The 18,212-nt window shown below is 46.1% G+C and overlaps 1 protein-coding gene across 2 annotated transcripts in view; it reads left to right on the top strand.

The window, feature by feature from the left end:
- The window catches only part of LOC105567627, a 72,356-nt gene that overhangs the window by 32,957 nt on the left and 21,187 nt on the right, over positions 1-18,212 (top strand). Inside the window, exons 1-2 of one of the 2 annotated variants that reach the window (XM_012022628.1) lie at positions 5,354-5,543; positions 15,910-16,138. In XM_012022628.1, the coding sequence (XP_011878018.1) occupies positions 15,918-16,138 (221 nt within the window). In that variant the 5' untranslated portion in view covers positions 5,354-5,543; positions 15,910-15,917. Of the gene's footprint in view, positions 1-5,353; positions 5,544-15,909; positions 16,139-18,212 lie in introns of those variants that run through there. The other variant, XM_012022627.1, reaches the window with a different exon arrangement.

Here is an 18,212-nt window from a genome sequence, read left to right as displayed (position 1 = left end):
GAGAGAGAGAGAGAGAAGAGAGAGAGAGAGTGAGTGAGTTACGGGCAAGTCATTCGAGAATGCAACAAAAGTCAGGTCCGATTTCCCGAGCTCGGTACTGCCGCGGATAATCGTCGGGCACGATCGGCGCGATCGGTTCGTGGAAGCGCAAACCGCCGTAATACCCGTGCTTTGTCCCGCGGAAGCTCTTAATTCTGGATCCCGTCAGAGGCGATCGGCAATTACAAGGAAGACACCGGGGGGGGGGGGGGAAGATGGAGATGGGGAAAAAAAGTTGTGTAAAGAGGGAATCAGGCATCTGCCAACGGTTGCCTCGTATTAACGATGATGAGCCAACGGAAGAAGCGCACCGGCAGTGGAACCATGGGCGCCCCGGATAATTTTTAATCTCCCGCCGAAAGGTTTTTCGCATCCCGCGTTTGATCACGTCGCATATACCGCGACACATCAAATATACGGTTCGTTCTTAATATTTGCTCTCGGATATAGCGTCCTTGGTTACCCCGTGAACAGACGAGTACGCGAGGAGTAGAGAAATTTCGTTCATTAACGCGGCAGTAAATTGCCTTCTCAAATTAGTCGTGCAACTCGTGTGCCTCCCTTTCCCTCTTAATTACAGCCATTTAATCCTCTTACTGTTGATTACACAGAGAAGAATAAATCTTACAGCCTTGCAACGCGAATCGTATTTTCGCCCCGATGCAAAGCAAGAACTGGATAATCTTTCATTTCGCGCAAGTAAAAAGGATTAATAAGATCTTGATTCTCACTCGCGAATTTAAGACTATCATTCATCAATAAAGCCATGTCTAAAAAGAAAAAAACTGTATATTTAACAAGTCCATTTTTCACTACGGAGATAATTGTCGACAAAGGGTGACAAATGAGCCCCTTTCGGTGGGCGCCCATGGGCGGCGGTGGGCACGGTGTTTCTTCGGGCCATATGGCGAATAAAGCCCGATTCTAGCTGATGAGGGCGAAACCCGATGAAGGATGCTGCCGAGATCGGGGAAGGTCACTTTTTGCAAGCTCACCGACCTCGAAAAACGCGGCGAAACGACGGGCGGGGGGACCAAGTGGGACGAAGTGGCCGGACCACCGGATGTGGATCGTGGTGATTCCTTCGATACACGGGACAGCGAACTTTTATCGTGCGCGCCTCAAAAAAATTCTCGACGGCCGGACAGTGTTTTGCGATACAGTTCAGTGAGCCTCCAAATGGGAACATCGTGGACAAGAGACGTGAGAAAGGAACGCGTCGATCTTCGACTCTAACGAGGAGTTTGCCGTCGCATCCTCTTTTTCGTTTTTGGGCGTTGCAGCAACGTATATTATATGTTAATTACAGTCAAAACTCGCGTTCAAAAAGTACGATTGCGAAAACTGTTGCCATCCAACCGAGCGACGAGAAATAACAGATACCTCGCCAAAGTGATTGCGCTGTTACTAGCTGAGATAGTTGTTAAGAAAGAAATTCCCGGCTCTCATACGGGTTTCCGTATGTAATTGGCAATTAACAAACTCTGCTGGATTCAAATTTTAAATTGCACGCGGTAGAATTTCTTTCGCGCAGGTCGGCTACTCTCGACCATTGATCAGAATGAGACACAAGATCCATTCTTCGCCGCGCCGCTAGTTTTCACCTCGTAGACCGTCTTCAGAAAGCGTAGAGCCGCGCGCCATGCCTCGCTGCCGTTAATTTCCCGTAATAGTTACTCAATAAACGAGAGCGCACGGATCTCCCGCGGTTCCCTAATTACACACCGGTAGCCGTCCCTAATTAAGCTCTGTTTCATTGGTATCGTTCGTTAAAATCAAGCGTATCTTAACATGAAGGATGTTCATTAAAAACGGAAGAGGTGGACGCGTGCAAAGGTGTATTCGATATTTTTGAACTATTAACGCCCGGTTTTACCAACGTTGCTTAACTTTAAGGGGTCATTCCGCTTAATTAACGGCCCAAAAACTATGCTTATCTTTAACAATTTTTATTTCACAGTAAATACGCCATACAATGAAATAAATCTTTTCCGGGATTTATTAGGGCATTTTTCAATGACACAAACAAATTTTGTCTTAATTTAAACAATTTTTTAATTAAGCGTTTTCTACACCGTAGATGACTTTTATCGTTCAGGCTTATCTGAGACAAAAAATCGAAAAGATTCTTAATCTACATGAGTGTCGCTGTGTCCCGAACCTCAATTAAGCATTTTTATTTAAAAGTAACAAAATGGTGCCAGTTTGAAAAGAAGTTGTGTAAAGTACTTGTTAAAACTTTTTTTGGCACCATTTTATTATTTTTAAATTAAAATTCTTAATTGAAGTTCGGGACATAGCGACGCTCATATAGATTAAGAATCTGCTTAATTCGTTGTCTCTTTCCAACTGTTACTTTAGAAGGAGACAAACATGTAGTGTTACGGCATAAAAATTAACAACGAATAACGTAATATTATTGTTGCTAGGCTGAAGCTTACGCTGATTCGCGAATGACTGAAAATAAATTGGTTGTTTATTTGTTCCGAATACGCGCGTTTCTCTCTCGTTCGAGCGCGTTTTTTTCCATTTGAGGAGTTCAGCGCTCTTTCGAAACGCAGACCTATTTTAATATCTGTAAATTATGCGCGCGTTGCTACGCTCGTGAATCTCGATTTTACGGTATTGTATAATTATGATATGAAGTACTGCCGTACGCTCTCTCATCTTTTTTTTCACGGCAAAGAAGTATTTCTCGCCGACCGGAAGCGAGAGTCGTTTGATCCTTCGCGCATGTCGCGGCGGTGATGAAACAAATCGTCATGCATCAAACAAACTAACATAATGACTTGGCAAAAAAGGGTATTCTTGGAAGATTAATAATTTTTTCCCCTGCAGATCTGTTACTGTCATTTTTTCCTCAATTATATACATTAACTCTTCATTATCGCTTTATTTGAAAACAAGTGCGTTTGAGCGGACTGTAAAACTGTAATAAGAGATGTGGAAAAAAAGAGGCATAGGGAAACTTTTAATCAGTTCTTCCAAGCCTCTAATCTGTACCAAGTACTACGCTGGTCGTCGATAACCCGTGTAACAGCGAGCATGTTAATTATAAATTCGAATCGATCTGCTTGACATACATATTCTATCTTCATAATTTCCTGTGTACTCCTTAAACCATGCGAGACGTCACGGACGGTGAAACTCATTAAAATCGAGATATGCTGCAAAAAGTCCGGCCAATAAATAATAAATGAAAATTCGAGCGAGAGAAACCGCCGCGCTTCCACCGTGAACACGCGGTTCTTCATCTTGTCATCTCTTCCGCTCTCGGAATTCTCGACGGACGACAGGAAATGAGACTCGGCTGAAGAAAAAGGCCAACCGAGGCGAATCGGCGCGAATTAAACGGCGCGCGATCGCACGATCCACCGTCGGAGATCCCGGCGCGCTGTCGCATTTCTCGGCCGCGGTGTTGATCGCCGAATGACGAACGTAGAAGAAAGAATCTCGGAGGCGATCGCGACGGGACAAAAGATGCCGGACCTGCTAATAGCCCGCTTCCGCCTCCCAAAGGTTTCGCGCGAGTGGGCGAGGGAGTAGGCAGAGGCTGAAGCTCAAAGACTCGTCCTATCTTGGCGTGCACCGGTCCTTTTTTACCACAGTGCCACGAAGGCGAACCTCCGCCGCACGCTCGATCTGATGACTGGATAAGATGACGGACGACTCGCTTTCGCGGAAACCCGCGTAAAACGCCGCGGCTCCTCTGAATTCGCAATCGCCCTATCTACACCGCCGCTCTTAGCCGTGTGCAATCTTCGCATTGTGTCAGCTTCCGCGACGCAAATTACCTTGGATTAAAATGGTAGGAAATGTCACCGCCGACTTTTAACGGTACCGCGAAACCGCCGCAGCCACGGACTTATGTGAAAAAAAAATTCGTTCAACGGAGGAAGCCACGATCGCGGAGGGGAAGCAATTAGGGCGGCCCCAGAACTTTTCCTGGCCTCGGATACGTATTTCGCGCGAGAGGAGTCGAGAGGAAGAGATAATTTTATACTACAACAATTTTTATAGTGGTTAATAATCTTTCGTTCGTACAATTTTACGACGAGTACGAGTTGCAACTTTTACGATGCAATAATTTTTCCGAGGAAAGAGAGAACGCGACGCTCCGTTTCGTCTCTCGTTCCTTCCCGTAAGCGTCGCGCGAAGGTCCTTAAACCCGGCGACGCGTCCGCCTGCCTTCCTTCGCGAGGAAGGAAAGCGAGATACGCCAAGTTACGTTTCCCATGGCTTGATAAACAGAGGACGCGGAACGAAAAAGGCGAGGCACCGCCGCCATCGCCGCCGTCGCCGCCGGAAACGCTCGTTTTCCAGCGGAGATAGCAAATATCTGGCTGCGTCGCGCGCGAGCTAGTACAGTAGATACCGCGTGGATATACCGCTCGCTTTCTTTCTCTCTCTCTCTCGGGCTCGCGGGTCGGCGCTCCCTTAAATAAGGGCGTCGAGATAGCGTGACGAAGGTGCTGGTACCCGGCGCGTAATCGGTCTGCGTGTGGTTTTAAGCAGATAATAGCGCCGTTACGACTTTGTTACACTGTTTGCGCATTTGCGCCCGAAAGGGTGAGAGAGAGATAGAGAGAGAGAGGGGGGGGGGGGACGGAGAGAAAGAGAGAGAAGGGCCGTGAACCACTCGTGAGAATTTACCTCGCCGTAATTTGCCATTCCGGTCCACAATCTGGCACCGGTCCTCATTCTGGCACCGGTTCTCATTCTGACACCGGTCCTCATTCTGGCACCGGTCCCCAATCACGTGTTGCACGCATTCCGGGGTTTCTCGTGCCGCCGTGCATCTCGGCAGGATTTCGCGACGACGGACCTGGGCTCGACCATTAAATAAAAATTTTTGTAAACTAGGAGAGATGAATATCATCGCGGGAGGACGATCAGTCGACGTGAGATCGCGGTCGCGGGTCATTAGCGGCAAATCTAATGAACTGTCAACGCTGCGTTATGCGCGGAATGCGTGCGCGAGCGCTGGAACGGGAGAAAATGAAATGCGCGATTGAAATACGAGCGGGTACCCCTCTCGTCGAGCTGCAATTGCATCGGCAGACAAACGAGGCCATCGCACGGCGGCGGCCCGCGCCGTCGCGTCCATCTGTCATCCATCGACAAGGGCGAGCGTGATGAGTAGGGAACAATTTATTATGACCACGGTGCATATCTCCAGCTGCGCATTGCGGAGCCCATTATCGCGTCCGAGGGCTCGTTTGTGTATCGTGCAAGGTAGCGGCATCTGCGATGTCGTTCTGGTCACGCGAGCGATCAGAATAGTGACACGTTCATCGGTTGTCGCGCGGGATGAATTCCGACGCGCGTGCGGAAGGCGAGATTTGTGACTCGCGTTGGCCATCCGCGCGATCAGTTTGAACTCGGGATTCCTCGATGCGCAATTTTCGCCGTGCGGACACGCACGTTTGATCCTTTCTCGGTTGAATGTCTATTTTTAACAGTTCAGGAGAATTCAAACCAACTGTACTGGAAGTGTAATGGAGGTATTATTACAGTTTTTTTTTAAGAAGTCGCAAGAGAATGTCTACGCTATTTTATTAAATGTAGCGAAAATGTTGTTTGGAAAAGTATTGCGTAACTATACTGCACGGGGCGAAAAATGCTATTGAATTAAACTAGCCTGAAGTTGCTTGAATTGAACGTGACGGGCTGCCACAAACACAAATAATTCACTCAATTGTATTTGCTTATAATGGATTGTAATTTTAAGCATTGAACTAAACGTCCAGATTATTAAGACAACTATCTCTTGTTTTTCATTCGTTAATACTGATGTTGTTTCAACGACTTTATTTTAATTACACTGATCTTGTTGATACAACATCATTTTTTTTCCGTGTGTAAAATAAAGTTGATCGTGGGAAAGATACACGTTCACGTCAATTCGTCTCGAAGAGAGATACGGAGATGAACATTGTGTGCGCATTCGCGCAAATGTTAACGCACAAAGCGCTTGTTATTATTATCGTAATTTATTGGATTTCGATACGTGCCAAGTATGCGATCGATTAAAAGTGTCTCTCGATCGGTGGTCCTGGCCCTCCTCCCCTTTCTCTCTCTCTTTCTCTTCTCTTTCTTGCTCGCTTTTACTTTCAATTTATTTTTGCTTGTAACGCGGTTTATGTTCGAGTTCCTCTCTATCAGCCCGGTATCGGCTTACTCGGGCGGCTCTCCTTGTAAACAGGCATGCAACATCGACTCGAGATTCTTTTGTATATACTCGGTTACAGGCACGCGAATTGTACAGAATGTTGCAAAAGCGTTTGCTCGCTGGCTAAACCTTTGGCGAAGATATTGAGCTTTTTAAAGACCCCTTTAAAGACGTACGTAGCGCTAGGCAAAATGCTTCCTCTCTCTTTTTCTCTCTCAATTTTGCTTTGGATCTTTTCTTAAAATTTCTTCGAAATACATTAAGGTTTAAGTAATATCAAACTTTTCTACGTCACGATTGTATACGTAAATTATATAATTTACATCGTGCCACTCTTAAATTGCAATTTAAATGTAGGCTTATTGAAATCTTCGATTACCTCCACGCGAAAATTGATTTCGGAAAGCGCTGTACCTTCGTGTGCATATGCATAACTCTTTATCTGCGAGCGGAGCTCCGATACGGACTCGTCAGGGGCTCAGGTGACTAACACGGGAGTGACCAACCGGCTGGTAGATCTCTTTAGCATTTCTCCTTAACGATAACCGCAAGTCGAGATGACGAACGTAAATGCGAAGGGCCCACCTCTCTTCCCTTCGGCTTGACTTCGATTATTCATGCCGTCTTCCCTCTCCGCGTCCGCGTGTAACCGCGTTTCCCCGCTACTTGACGAACTACTTGGGCGCACGAGAATATGCCTGAATTATGCACGCACGAATTACTCCGCCTCATCGCGCCGAGATCCCGTCGACTTCAAAAGGCGTTCTCGAAAACTAGTTACGTCCGTTTTGGACGATTTTTGATCCCCTTTTTTTTCCACGAGTCGTCCGCAATCCTGGTTCATCGCGCAACAACGTAGATCACGGGCGCGATTGAAATTATTATTGTCGAAAATTGCGAAGTTCAACTTTGCGTGCGGGCATCGAGTTACGTTGAACGTTTCCTTTCGTGCGCTACAAAGTGGGCGCGGGGGAGATATCACGTCGCGGCTCTAGCCTTCCAATTTTATCTCGGATGTGAAATCTGCTGAGGTAGTGTGAGGAAAGTTAGGCGATTTAAGGGGATGCTGAATACACCGGCATGTAGTGGTGTGGCGCAGCTATCCTCGAATTGGCTTTTACAGAATTAAAAATCTCTCGTATACTTAAAGTATGTGCAAACATACATTGCAGGCTGGTCAGCTTTTAAGACTAAAAACGAACAAAAATTATAAAATATGTACTTCTTGGTTTTGCACGTACAGCTATCATTTAATAACTCGAAACTTGAGTGCTTTTTCCGTAAGGGTGCAATTCGGATTAGATCAAATTACTGGCTAAGAAATATTTCAAGAGATATCTAAGACGAACCATACAGCACCAAAGCTTTCAGAAACATTTCAGAAAACATTATTGCAATGTTGCAATGTTTCTGAAATGTTTCTGAAAGCTTTGGCGCTGTATGGGGAGCCTTTAATAGAAGAATTGACTGTAAACGAGCCTTAGTGTGCGCTCAGTGCAAGCAACCGAATTCGCTATTAAATATCCGGGAATCTCGGGAGCATCTTCCCGTAAGACTCGCGCTGACATCGCCAGACCAGTGATTAGTAACTGTATCTGAATTCACGTAGTTTACTAAGTAAACGAGGCGTGCAGAGGCCGCCATTAACGGGTCGCGAATCACGGTAGTGATCTCGCTGCACAGTACACACAAGCTGCGCTTATCCCGTGCATCTTGATGCGGCGCAAAGGAGTCTCGGGTGACCGACCAACATGAGACTCGCGATGCTTCGTAGATTTCGCACCCGCACATTCCTTACGGCCGAGATAACCGCGACGCTGATGTCATTCGGCCGCGGATGCAAGATTTACCGCCTCGAAGCCGCCACTTCGAGACCGTTTCCTTGATAGTCCGCCCCGATAGGGAGATCTTTCAGACATAATAAAACCTATCGCGTGCATGGCATCACGAACACGCGCGTACTTTTATCGTCGCTAAATAAGTGTGACGTTATTCAGACAGATTTTTCATCTCTGGCTGGCTTGATAAGAAACGACGAGTCGTAACTTGGCGCAACACCGTACAACAGCAATGATTCGCGTCTCGTGATTGCACTTACGCGGAAAATTATTTCGAATTTCTTAATCTCATGTGTTTACCAAGTGTACGGAAATTGGGAATTGAGAGTCGGGCGTTTCAGCTGTAACTCACGAGATGAGAAAACTGCCTCCATGAGAGCGGGCCTTGATAATTTTATCCTGCCGTCACGTGCACACACAATGCGAGAGGTATTCACGACTGTTAAATATTTACCAATGGATTAAATTAGAATGATAATGCAGTCTAAACGACGCTGCGAAAGACGAGGGCCGTTAAATCAATCATGATCCGGTTTCCGAGGCGCAATGATGAACACGTCTCGCTCCTCTTGGCGTGGATCAGCCCGGCGCGAGAGACTACGCTTAGAACTCTCCGCGTCTTCCAGGCAGCAGCGGTGTGAGAGAGGCTCTCGCGTTCTCGAAATACAGCTGATCGACGAGCGGTCGTTGGTAAGACAAACAAAGACAGGTATGTGGGAGGAGGCTCCGGACGCGAGAGGCCGAGACAGGAAGAAGACGAAGACGAAGACGAAGAAGAGGAGAAAGAAGAGAAGAAGGCGTAACGCCCGGCCTCTTTCGCTCGCGCGCTCACTCGCTCGCTCGTCCCTGCGCGTCGCGCGCGCGCGTCCCTCCGCGCATTATGTACGACCGAACTCGGTGGTCTCGGGTTCCTGAGAACCACGAGAGGCCTCATAACTCCGGGACCCCGTGCCGCACCGCGTGCCACACCTTTCGCACGGCTTTGAAGTCCTCAGCCGGCGCGAGTGCCGGCCTAGCCCGAATGCGCCCTTTTCCCCGCGGTACACGATTATGCGGCGGAACCGGCGGCGCTTGAGGATTTATCGAAGCTGTGTCACCGACAGAGACAGAGCAGACAGAGAGGGAGGGAGGGGGAGAGAGAGAGAGAGAGAGAGAGAGAGAGAGAGAGAGAGAGAGAGAGAGAGAGAGAGAGAGAGATTTAGCTAAGCGCAACCCGTCTTCCTTCACGTGCCTTTTTTCGGCCGCGGATAATGACATGAGACGTGGGAGTAGAACGTGGCCTGGTCGCTGCATCGTTTTACCATAATCTTAGTTTTTTTTCTGACGCTATACGCAAATACAAGCCACGTTGCAGCCATTGCAATAGAAGCACGTGATATTTAATGACAGTGCAGAGTAGAGATTTGACTATTATGCATTGTGTTTTTACGATGCGATAGAACGAATCTTTCTATTTTCTAAACCTATAAATTATTTTTAGGTCTGTAAGTTTTACCGATCCAAAATAGATATTTGTCAATTATTATGAAATACAAAGCACGAGTGTTAATTTAGAATTTACAATATTACTACTAACTTGTGATATTACGTTGTTACTGGCAAGAATTAATTGTTATAAAATTTACGTAGCATGACGTATAACGTATGGACATTACAGTTAACAGTTAATGAGTTTAAAGAAAAGAAAGTTTCCGTTTTGTCGCAGTTCAGCTTGATATCCCGCTCGAGTAAAAGGATACGGAAGTTTTGATGTAATCACATTTGTAAATAAATTCGACGTAACCATTTCGCACAACTTTCCCTCGTGCGGTTTACAATTAGCGTATCATCGCCGCGAGCCTTTCGACCATTACGCCTATGGAATGATAGACCTCGGCTCGTGATAAATCATCGTGAAATTGTGATAGCGCAACGACACGGATATATACGTATGCGCACTTCGCATTTCGAGTCGTTATTAAATAATCTTAGCCACAGCGGTGCGCACTCGATATACCGGGCCACACCTTTCGCACGGTTTTGTAGTCTGACCTCCCGATCTAATGGAAAGTGCAAGCGATTCTCCGGTAGATCTTACGGGCAATTTGAAGACCGTTCTCCCTTTCCGAGCCGAGCCGAGCCGTGCGTCCGAGACGCAGATCCCGAGATAGGATCGTACTTGGATGACGATTGAAACCGCCGCGCCGGGTAAACGGTATCGCCGATTCGCGCGTAAAGGTGAGACTCAACGATCGCCGATACTTCATAATCTAGTCCCAGCCTTGTCGATTTCTATTACGCGAGAGGTTTAAGGCCATCGTTTTATCGTTTGATACATGATGAACGATCGTGAAATCGCACCGTCGCTCTTTGCGTCGATCCGATCGCGACTACGCGACGTTTCCGCGATACGGGACTGAAGTCGATGATTTCGCAACGTACATCATTTTTAATCTCCCGCTCGTTAATCTTTAACCTTGAACGTGAGCGTATTGTGATTTTATTTTATTATATTCGCGACGTCAAAGGCATTTTATTTCGCTATGCGAATAAATTTTTATCACCGTGTAAAGGAAATCTTTGCATTTTATACCCTTTCGTTATTACATAGTAACTTGTTATGGACAGAATAATAAAATTTTGTATATCGGTAACAGATGTGAGGGATAAATTTCTGATCATTTGAAGAGAATTGTAGTTGGAAATGAAAGTCCTGCAAATTTTTCGTCCGAGAATCGTTAATAAGGGTGGCGATAACGCGGAGGGACAGGCCCTTCTTTAAAATAATATGTGGTTGCGTCCCCGTCTTCTCTAGACGCAAGCCTCTAATTTCCAATGCGATCACTCGGCATATTGAGCCTCTTGCGCTCATTAAGAATTCACGAGGAGGTACGGATTAAGGACCCTCCTGGACGCGAACACCTGGTATCAATTCGTAAAATGGAACTCGGATCGCCCGGCGAAGGAGCGCGCAGCGCCGAAGGAAGGAAATCTCTCTGGTAATCACGACAGAGATGAAGGGCGGGTGAACGGGAGTGAGGGAACGGAATCGATGAGAAAGCGAGCGGCATTCCGGTTTGTTCGTAATTGAGAAGATCGCATTTATAATTGAAGTACTTTACGCAGCTTCATAATAAAACTGCTGACGTTTGCCGCGTCATTGTAGAAAGAAATTGCGGTTCAGACCAATTAAAATACTCGACTTATTTAACATTGAAAATAAAAGTTTCGTTAATTTAGCCTTTGAGAAAAACGGCGAAATCACGCTTAAACTTGAATGCATTTTATTTTAAGGGTACAAAAAAGGAGGCTAATACAAGGTAAATTAGCGTTCAAGATAACCAGAACGAAAGATAATTCTTGAATAAGCAAACCGCGTCCTCTCTTAAACGCGCCCCGATGAATCATAATCATCGTCTAAATCCAAAGAGAATCTATCCTTAGCGCGGAACTGTGTAATTTAGTTTTATCTCGCATCCGAGCTGAAGCCCGAGAGGTTTAGAAAAATCGCGGAAAATTGCAGTCACCTCGAATATTTAATTAATTATTGATGCTGCGCAATCGATCATTATGGAGAACTGGATCACCATTACTCAGGATTATGCAAATAGTATGTTCCTTCCTCGACACGTTCGAAGAAGGACGCAAGTATCTCAAAGTATAATATACTTTCCACGAGCGTCGTAAAATACGTAGACGATGCGTGACGCTCGCTCGTTAATTACAATGCGGCGTGCGCGCGGTTTTTTCTTTTAGATAAGATTGGAGGATTCAATAAAGAGAGCAATGGGGCATCGATTACCCTACTGTCCATCGATAATCCCGAATGAAAGGGGAGGGAAGGGCTGCTGCGCGCGAACACCTGGTATCGTCGCGAGACGCGCAAGATAGAGGATCGACCGGTGGTTTCAGAAGAAAGAGGGGCGTAAAGACGAAGTGAAGCTGCAGAGCGGAGCAGGGAATGAAGGTCACATAAGCGGGGCAGTTGATCGTCCTTTATGCAGATGAGGAGAAGCGATAAGGCGGAGCGCGAACGCATACACGCGAGAAAGAATGAGAGAAACGCCTCCTAACCGGAACCAAAAAAGTCTTTGGAGTAATTGCAACGTCGTTGGCCGGCCGGCCGGCCGGGCGGGCGGTTGCGCGAGTGGAATGCAACCCTGAGGAACGGAGCGGCGCGTCGCCCGGAGGATACGTCCCTCGAACATGCGAAGACACTGAATACGATCGAGATTGCGCGCGCCGATTTTCTCGCCCTTTTCTCCCGCGCCTTCCAGAACTGTCGTATTAATGGCGCCCATTAGAGGCGGAAATTACGTTTCAAGATAAATTAATGTTACATATGGGAGCGTTATTATGCTGGCAGTGGCGTCTATCGGGCGGAATACTCCGATCTGGAGGGAACTTTGTTGAGGCAGCGAGAGCGTAATTCGAGATTTAACTCGCGATCGTTTTTAACGTCGACACGTTGCGTTGTTTTTCGCAAATCCCTGAATTTTTGGTAGGAATCCTCGCTTCACTGGTCAAGCGAGAGAGTGGATTTATTTTTGCGAAGGACTTCTTGCGAAAGACCTAATTTTCGCGGACTCCTCCCGTCGAGAATATCGCGAGAATCGCAAAAGGATCGCGAGGAGCGCTCGATTGCTGGCCGCTTGATCGCCGCATGTGCATTAATCGCGCGGATCGCCGGGAAATAACACGCGTGTACAAAGGTACGCGTACAGATGCTGCCGAGGAGGGTTTGTGGGAAAAACTTGATCCCACTTCCGTCGTTCACGGCCCTTAATGAAAGGGACATGAGCGCGGCCGCCGTTTCTTATTCGGGGTCTGTCATTTGTTTCTTTTGCCGTGCGGCATACATCGCGCCCGAGGCTCCTCTGCGCCGTCGCGATGGCTTTAATGATCTATCGGCCAATTAATAACGTCCGGAATCTACGCGCTCGTAGGAAGAATTAAAGGGCGCGCCGCTCTTTCGACTCGAAATCGTGAAAGTGGCGCGATACGTCGCTTTAAATTACGATTATTACGATTATTCCTCCGCGCATCACACACGTGCAATCGATTAATGATCCAATATAAAAATCGCAAAAGAAAATCCTGTTGAGGTAACTTTCCTGCAAATAAGGAATACGTTCGCTTACGAGAACAAATAAGGATGCAGCGTTTTAGATCAGGTGACTTAAGGCTAAACCCTGATTGGCTCTCGTAAACGATCCAGTAAAAAAAATAGTATCTTGTGCCGTTTGCTTTAGATCGGATGACTTAAGACTAAAAATCCTGATTGGCTCTCGTAAGCGATCCAGTAGGAAAAATAATATTGTGTGCCGTTGGCTTTACTTTACCTACGCACCGTCGACTAACGTTTAATCATTTAATCAACGGCTCTTTCTATTTCCTACCTACTTCGCGTTCTGACAAACACTGTCACTTTGATTACGCGTTTTGCGACACGCTGCAATCGCGTTTTGTACGCGCGCGGATCCCCGCTTCATGCGCTACGCGATGCGTTTCCTCGGGCGTGGATTATCTCTCGCCGGCGCGGAGAGGATTAATTACAGTCCGCGGGACAATAATAACCGGGCAGGATGTGTTTTATTCGTCTTGTCCGTGAGTCTCGCCCTCCCTCTCGATCTCGGGGTTTTTCGAATCGCTACCTGTTGCAGTGTTGCACGGCCCGTCGGACGAACCGAAGGATGTTCGCGGTCCGACGAGTCGCAAGAAGAACGGGACGCGACGTGCATACGCACAATGGTCCTCGTTAATAATCCGATTGCGAGAGCTCCGATCGCGGTTTGGCCTCCATTACGCCGCGGATACACCAGGTAGAAGTAATTTACCTGGCCCTTTTTGCGCGAACGTCGCGGTTGTAACGAGAAGGACGATAGAAAGAACAACCGCCGCGCCAATTGACGGTCACCGCAACACGATTTGCTCGACTTCCAAATATAAAGCCGACTGTTTTTCAATCATGATGCTTCACGGATATGCCAGTGCGCTAGACAGGCCGCGAGACGCACGTTTCGCGAACACCGAGATTTTTTAGGCCGAGCTCGTGGGAAGGAAAACTCTTCCGCAATCTCGATTATTTTATTGAAACCTCGAACCACACGTCGAAATTAATTGTATTAACGCAATACAAGGGAGAGTAAAAGAAACGGTATATGAATTCACAATTTATTAAAAATTACAAGTATCGGCTATCTACATCCTACCTTGACTCGCACTTCTAATGTGAGGTAGTGGGTTTTCAACGTCCAAATTCAATCGCAAAGCTTTCGTCGCGGCGATTAAACACGATCTAACAAGTGATTTTACATTAAACAGATTTCTTCCTTCAATAGCAACAAATTCACGGTAGAGCCAACAGATGACGCCTATTAATTTAGCAGGGACTTCGCTATCTCGTATTAAGAGCTTATCTCATAATAGAGGACTTCCCTCTACATATTTTAACGTAAGGTACGGTGATTGAGAGAATAGTCGCAACGCTCTTTTTTTAAACGAGCTCAGGATTTTGATTCAGGTTTCCGAAACATTTTCTCGGGGGAAAATTTTACTCGAGAACTAGTTCACACGCTTTATTGCCGCTTAGAAGCATTTTGTCGTTCGGAAGAGACATTTTTAGATTCTCGAACGAAGCGGCCGAATACTTTTAATTCCCAGATACACTGGGAAGAAATGATAGAAATTAACGTTGGAATATAATCCAGCGTCTTCTGACGCACCAGTTGGACTAGACGCGACTTATACGTCTTTCGTACGAAAAGGAAGAAGCGATAATATTACACTTCGCGCTCGCCGGTGATTCCACCTGTCATCGCTGCACCTGTCTCTCGGGAGACACTTAGCGGTAACGTTAATGACCTCCCGCTGGCTGCTGAATGCACGACATGCGGGTGGCAGAGTGCAAATTTGTGGCATTCTGCTGCATACCACGCAATTCTTTATATGACGACGCAGTGTCTTCGCCAGATATCGTTCTTTCAATACGCGCGTTTAAGTCGGGAAATAAATCTGACACACTTGTGGCTGTCCGCGATTGCGGTTTTATAATGCGACACTCAATATCTTCCAGGCTATGTCCTTTTCCATTTCGAGATGCACTTCGGGATGATGCGTTGTGAACGCATTTACTGAACGTAACTTGCCATCTTCAAAGAACTGCATTAGTGCCTCCGCGAATGCGGCATTTAAATTTTTGTTTGCCTCCCACCTGCCCGATGTTGAAGTTACGCGTGATGCAATCCAGTGCCAATTTGTCGCTAGAACGATTTGAAGCCAATTGTGGCGTGCGTTGCGTTGACTGGACTGCGTGCAGCTGTAGTCACGGGCGATTAATTTTTTTATTTACTCAAGCGCTCGCACGAAACTCGTTATGAACTCGTACTTCCGGTTTGAGGGCCATCCGCGGTATAAAGATTAATTGAGGAATCCGTTATGCCGCTGGTATTAAGGTCATTCCCACGCCTCCTCGTCATTCGCGAGAATTCGTTACGTTCCACTCGGTCGATTGTTCATTCATCCCACGACAACTTGCCTTAATAAATATGCAGCGTTTGTAGATAATTAATCTACAATTCAAAGCATTTCATTGTATATATTTTTATAATTGTTTTAAATTTAAAAACATTACATCGTATTTCTATAATTATTTTACAAGAATGTATATTTACAATTATAATCTATGACGTTTCACGTGAGTAAAATGATAAAATAAAGAATTCCTCAAGATTAATTTTTAACGAGTTAAAAATAAATTAAAAGTAACAAATTGAAAAGTTTTTTTCCCCCGCCGAGACTGACTCGTCGCTTGCCGCTTCCGCGAAAACTCCGGCAGTTCGCACAACCAGCTCTAATAGAGACTCATCCTCTTCCTTTCAGACGGCACAATGTTCACGATCGAGATCTTTCAACGTTACAACCTTGAGTCCTTTGTGGGCTGTTACTTTCCTGCGGACTTCCAGGGCGAATTCGTGACGCAGGTGAACGGAAGGGGCATGGCGATCGAGGAGCCCATTCAGTATTCCACCATTAACATCAGCACCAGCGCGATATCGGTGTGGGGCTACTGTTTCAAGAGGGTCGGCGATAATGTGCTGCTAATAGACAGGTCAGTTAACTCGACGAATCACGGACATTTTCTGCATCGAGGAAAGTGTCCGTTCCACTTGTTGGCGGTTAATACGCGGGCGACTAGAGAAGCCCGCAAAACGGTTCTTGCGCTGCACGGACTATCGATTAACCATGAGAATCGGGGTGGTGAGTGCGCCTTTCAATTAAACTTTTCTTCGACGAAAAGTTTATACTCTAAACTTTTTTACGCGAGAAGATAATTGACAGTCTTTAAGCGCGCAAATGTTTAGAATTTTTACGGGAAGTGAGTGAGAGCGGATTTTCGCAGTATGCGATAAATGGCGATCTCCGATAAATTATTTGACGTATATACAGTTTACCTTTCGGCCCCTTTATGTCTTTCTTATCTGTACCTTCCTGCCGATTTTGTTTACGGCTCTCATAACTTGGATACAGCGCGCGCCTTATCGCACGCCCTGCGTAACTGAATTATCGCGAGTGGCGTGAGGCGATATATTTCATCCTTTTTATCAACCGCGCGCGTTAAAATCTCCGCGCTGGAGCGTTAAAGTCTTAAGAGCCGCGAACGGATGTTGCGAAGGTGTACAGACGCATGTAAGTCCGACGCCATAAATATCAAAGTTTCGAGTTACCCGACAACGAGATAGAGCGGAGCTGGCCGGAACGTGCATTGCATTCGGGGCAAGGGGAGGGGGGGGGGGGGCGACGGCACCGAGGTAAGCCGAGAAACTCGACTCACAATTAGGAGTAACGGTGTATTCACAGAACGATGCACTTGCAACTAGAATACCGTCATATCTACGGCGCTTGTCGCACATGTAAATGCAGTTAACGGGGCACAGTGTGAAACAGTGTTGAAAGAACGCGGCACTCGTCGCTACGCGCGTGTCTAATTATGTTAAATCTCTTGTATAGAATCTTCTCGCATTCTCGTTATTAACACCCGCTGCGTTCCGGCGCGTTGTATCGCCGAAGAGTGTCTAACGCTAAGATTATTATGTGCGACTTTCGAATATCTAGCTAATTGCAAGAATCTCTCTCTCTCTCTCTCTCTCTCTTTAAATATACGGCATTTTTATTCTTATAATATATTTCGATGTATTTCTTAACTTGAAGTTTCACGAGAGTAACAACTGCAGAATTATTTTACTTCGATAATATAATTGATTTGATGAAAGTTAATTCTATTTTAACGAGACTTAACAATTTTATGAGTTATTATCGAGATACATAATTGTGAAACAACAATTGGCAGTGATAACGAATTTATAATGTAATGTTTAATTCATATCTATTTTACTAAGACTAGAAATTCAACGAGATGCTTAGAGCTGTAAGAAAAATCCGCTACTTTTACTGCTTTCTATATGAGTCGCTGCAAGTCTAGACGGGAGAATGTCGACGGGTCGTTCGCGCGTAGAGGAGAGGCGGGTTTTTCCTGCCAAAGAGGCAGAAATTCGCCGACGAAGACGACAGTGGGATATTGTCGTCACGGGAAATGGAAAGGGTGTGAAGGGGTTAAGGTTAAATTAGCCTGCCGATGTGCCCCCGGGGATGCCGCGACGTCTACGACTCGTCTGGAACGAAAATAGCCGGCTCTCGAGATGGCACCGGACGCAGACACTCGTGTCGCGCGAACTTGGGCTAATTCCAGAAAGAGGACGGGAGCCGTAAAACGAAAAGGGAACGGCGAAACGTGTGTTCGCCTCGTCCCTAATCGGTGCAGCTACGACATTGCCACCTTTGCGACGTTGGGTTCTTTTCGCTGAGACTCGTCCCTATTGCATTATCGTGTAATTGAACGTACTTCGATATAAAACTCAAGGTGCGGAGAATCTGGGCGGTTTTGTAAAATTCTTAACTCATGAGTGCTTAATTAAACAAGATCTTGTACATGTCTGTATGCAGGATGATGCAAAAAGTTGCTGAAATTTAATAGTAATCATTTTGCAAAAATGATAACTATTTAATTTCAGGGCAGAAATAGGCAGAATAAAATTAACTAAACGTTATAGAAGGATAACGCTTGTATTCTATTTGACAGTAACAATAATGTAAATAAGGAGGAATATAGGTATAATTAGGGGAAC

Source organism: Vollenhovia emeryi, unplaced genomic scaffold, assembly GCF_000949405.1.
Source record: "Vollenhovia emeryi isolate VEMERY1.0 unplaced genomic scaffold, V.emery_V1.0 DF939136.1, whole genome shotgun sequence".
Classification (NCBI taxonomy): Eukaryota; Metazoa; Arthropoda; class Insecta; order Hymenoptera; family Formicidae; genus Vollenhovia; species Vollenhovia emeryi.
This window is presented reverse-complemented; position numbering and strand designations above follow the sequence as displayed.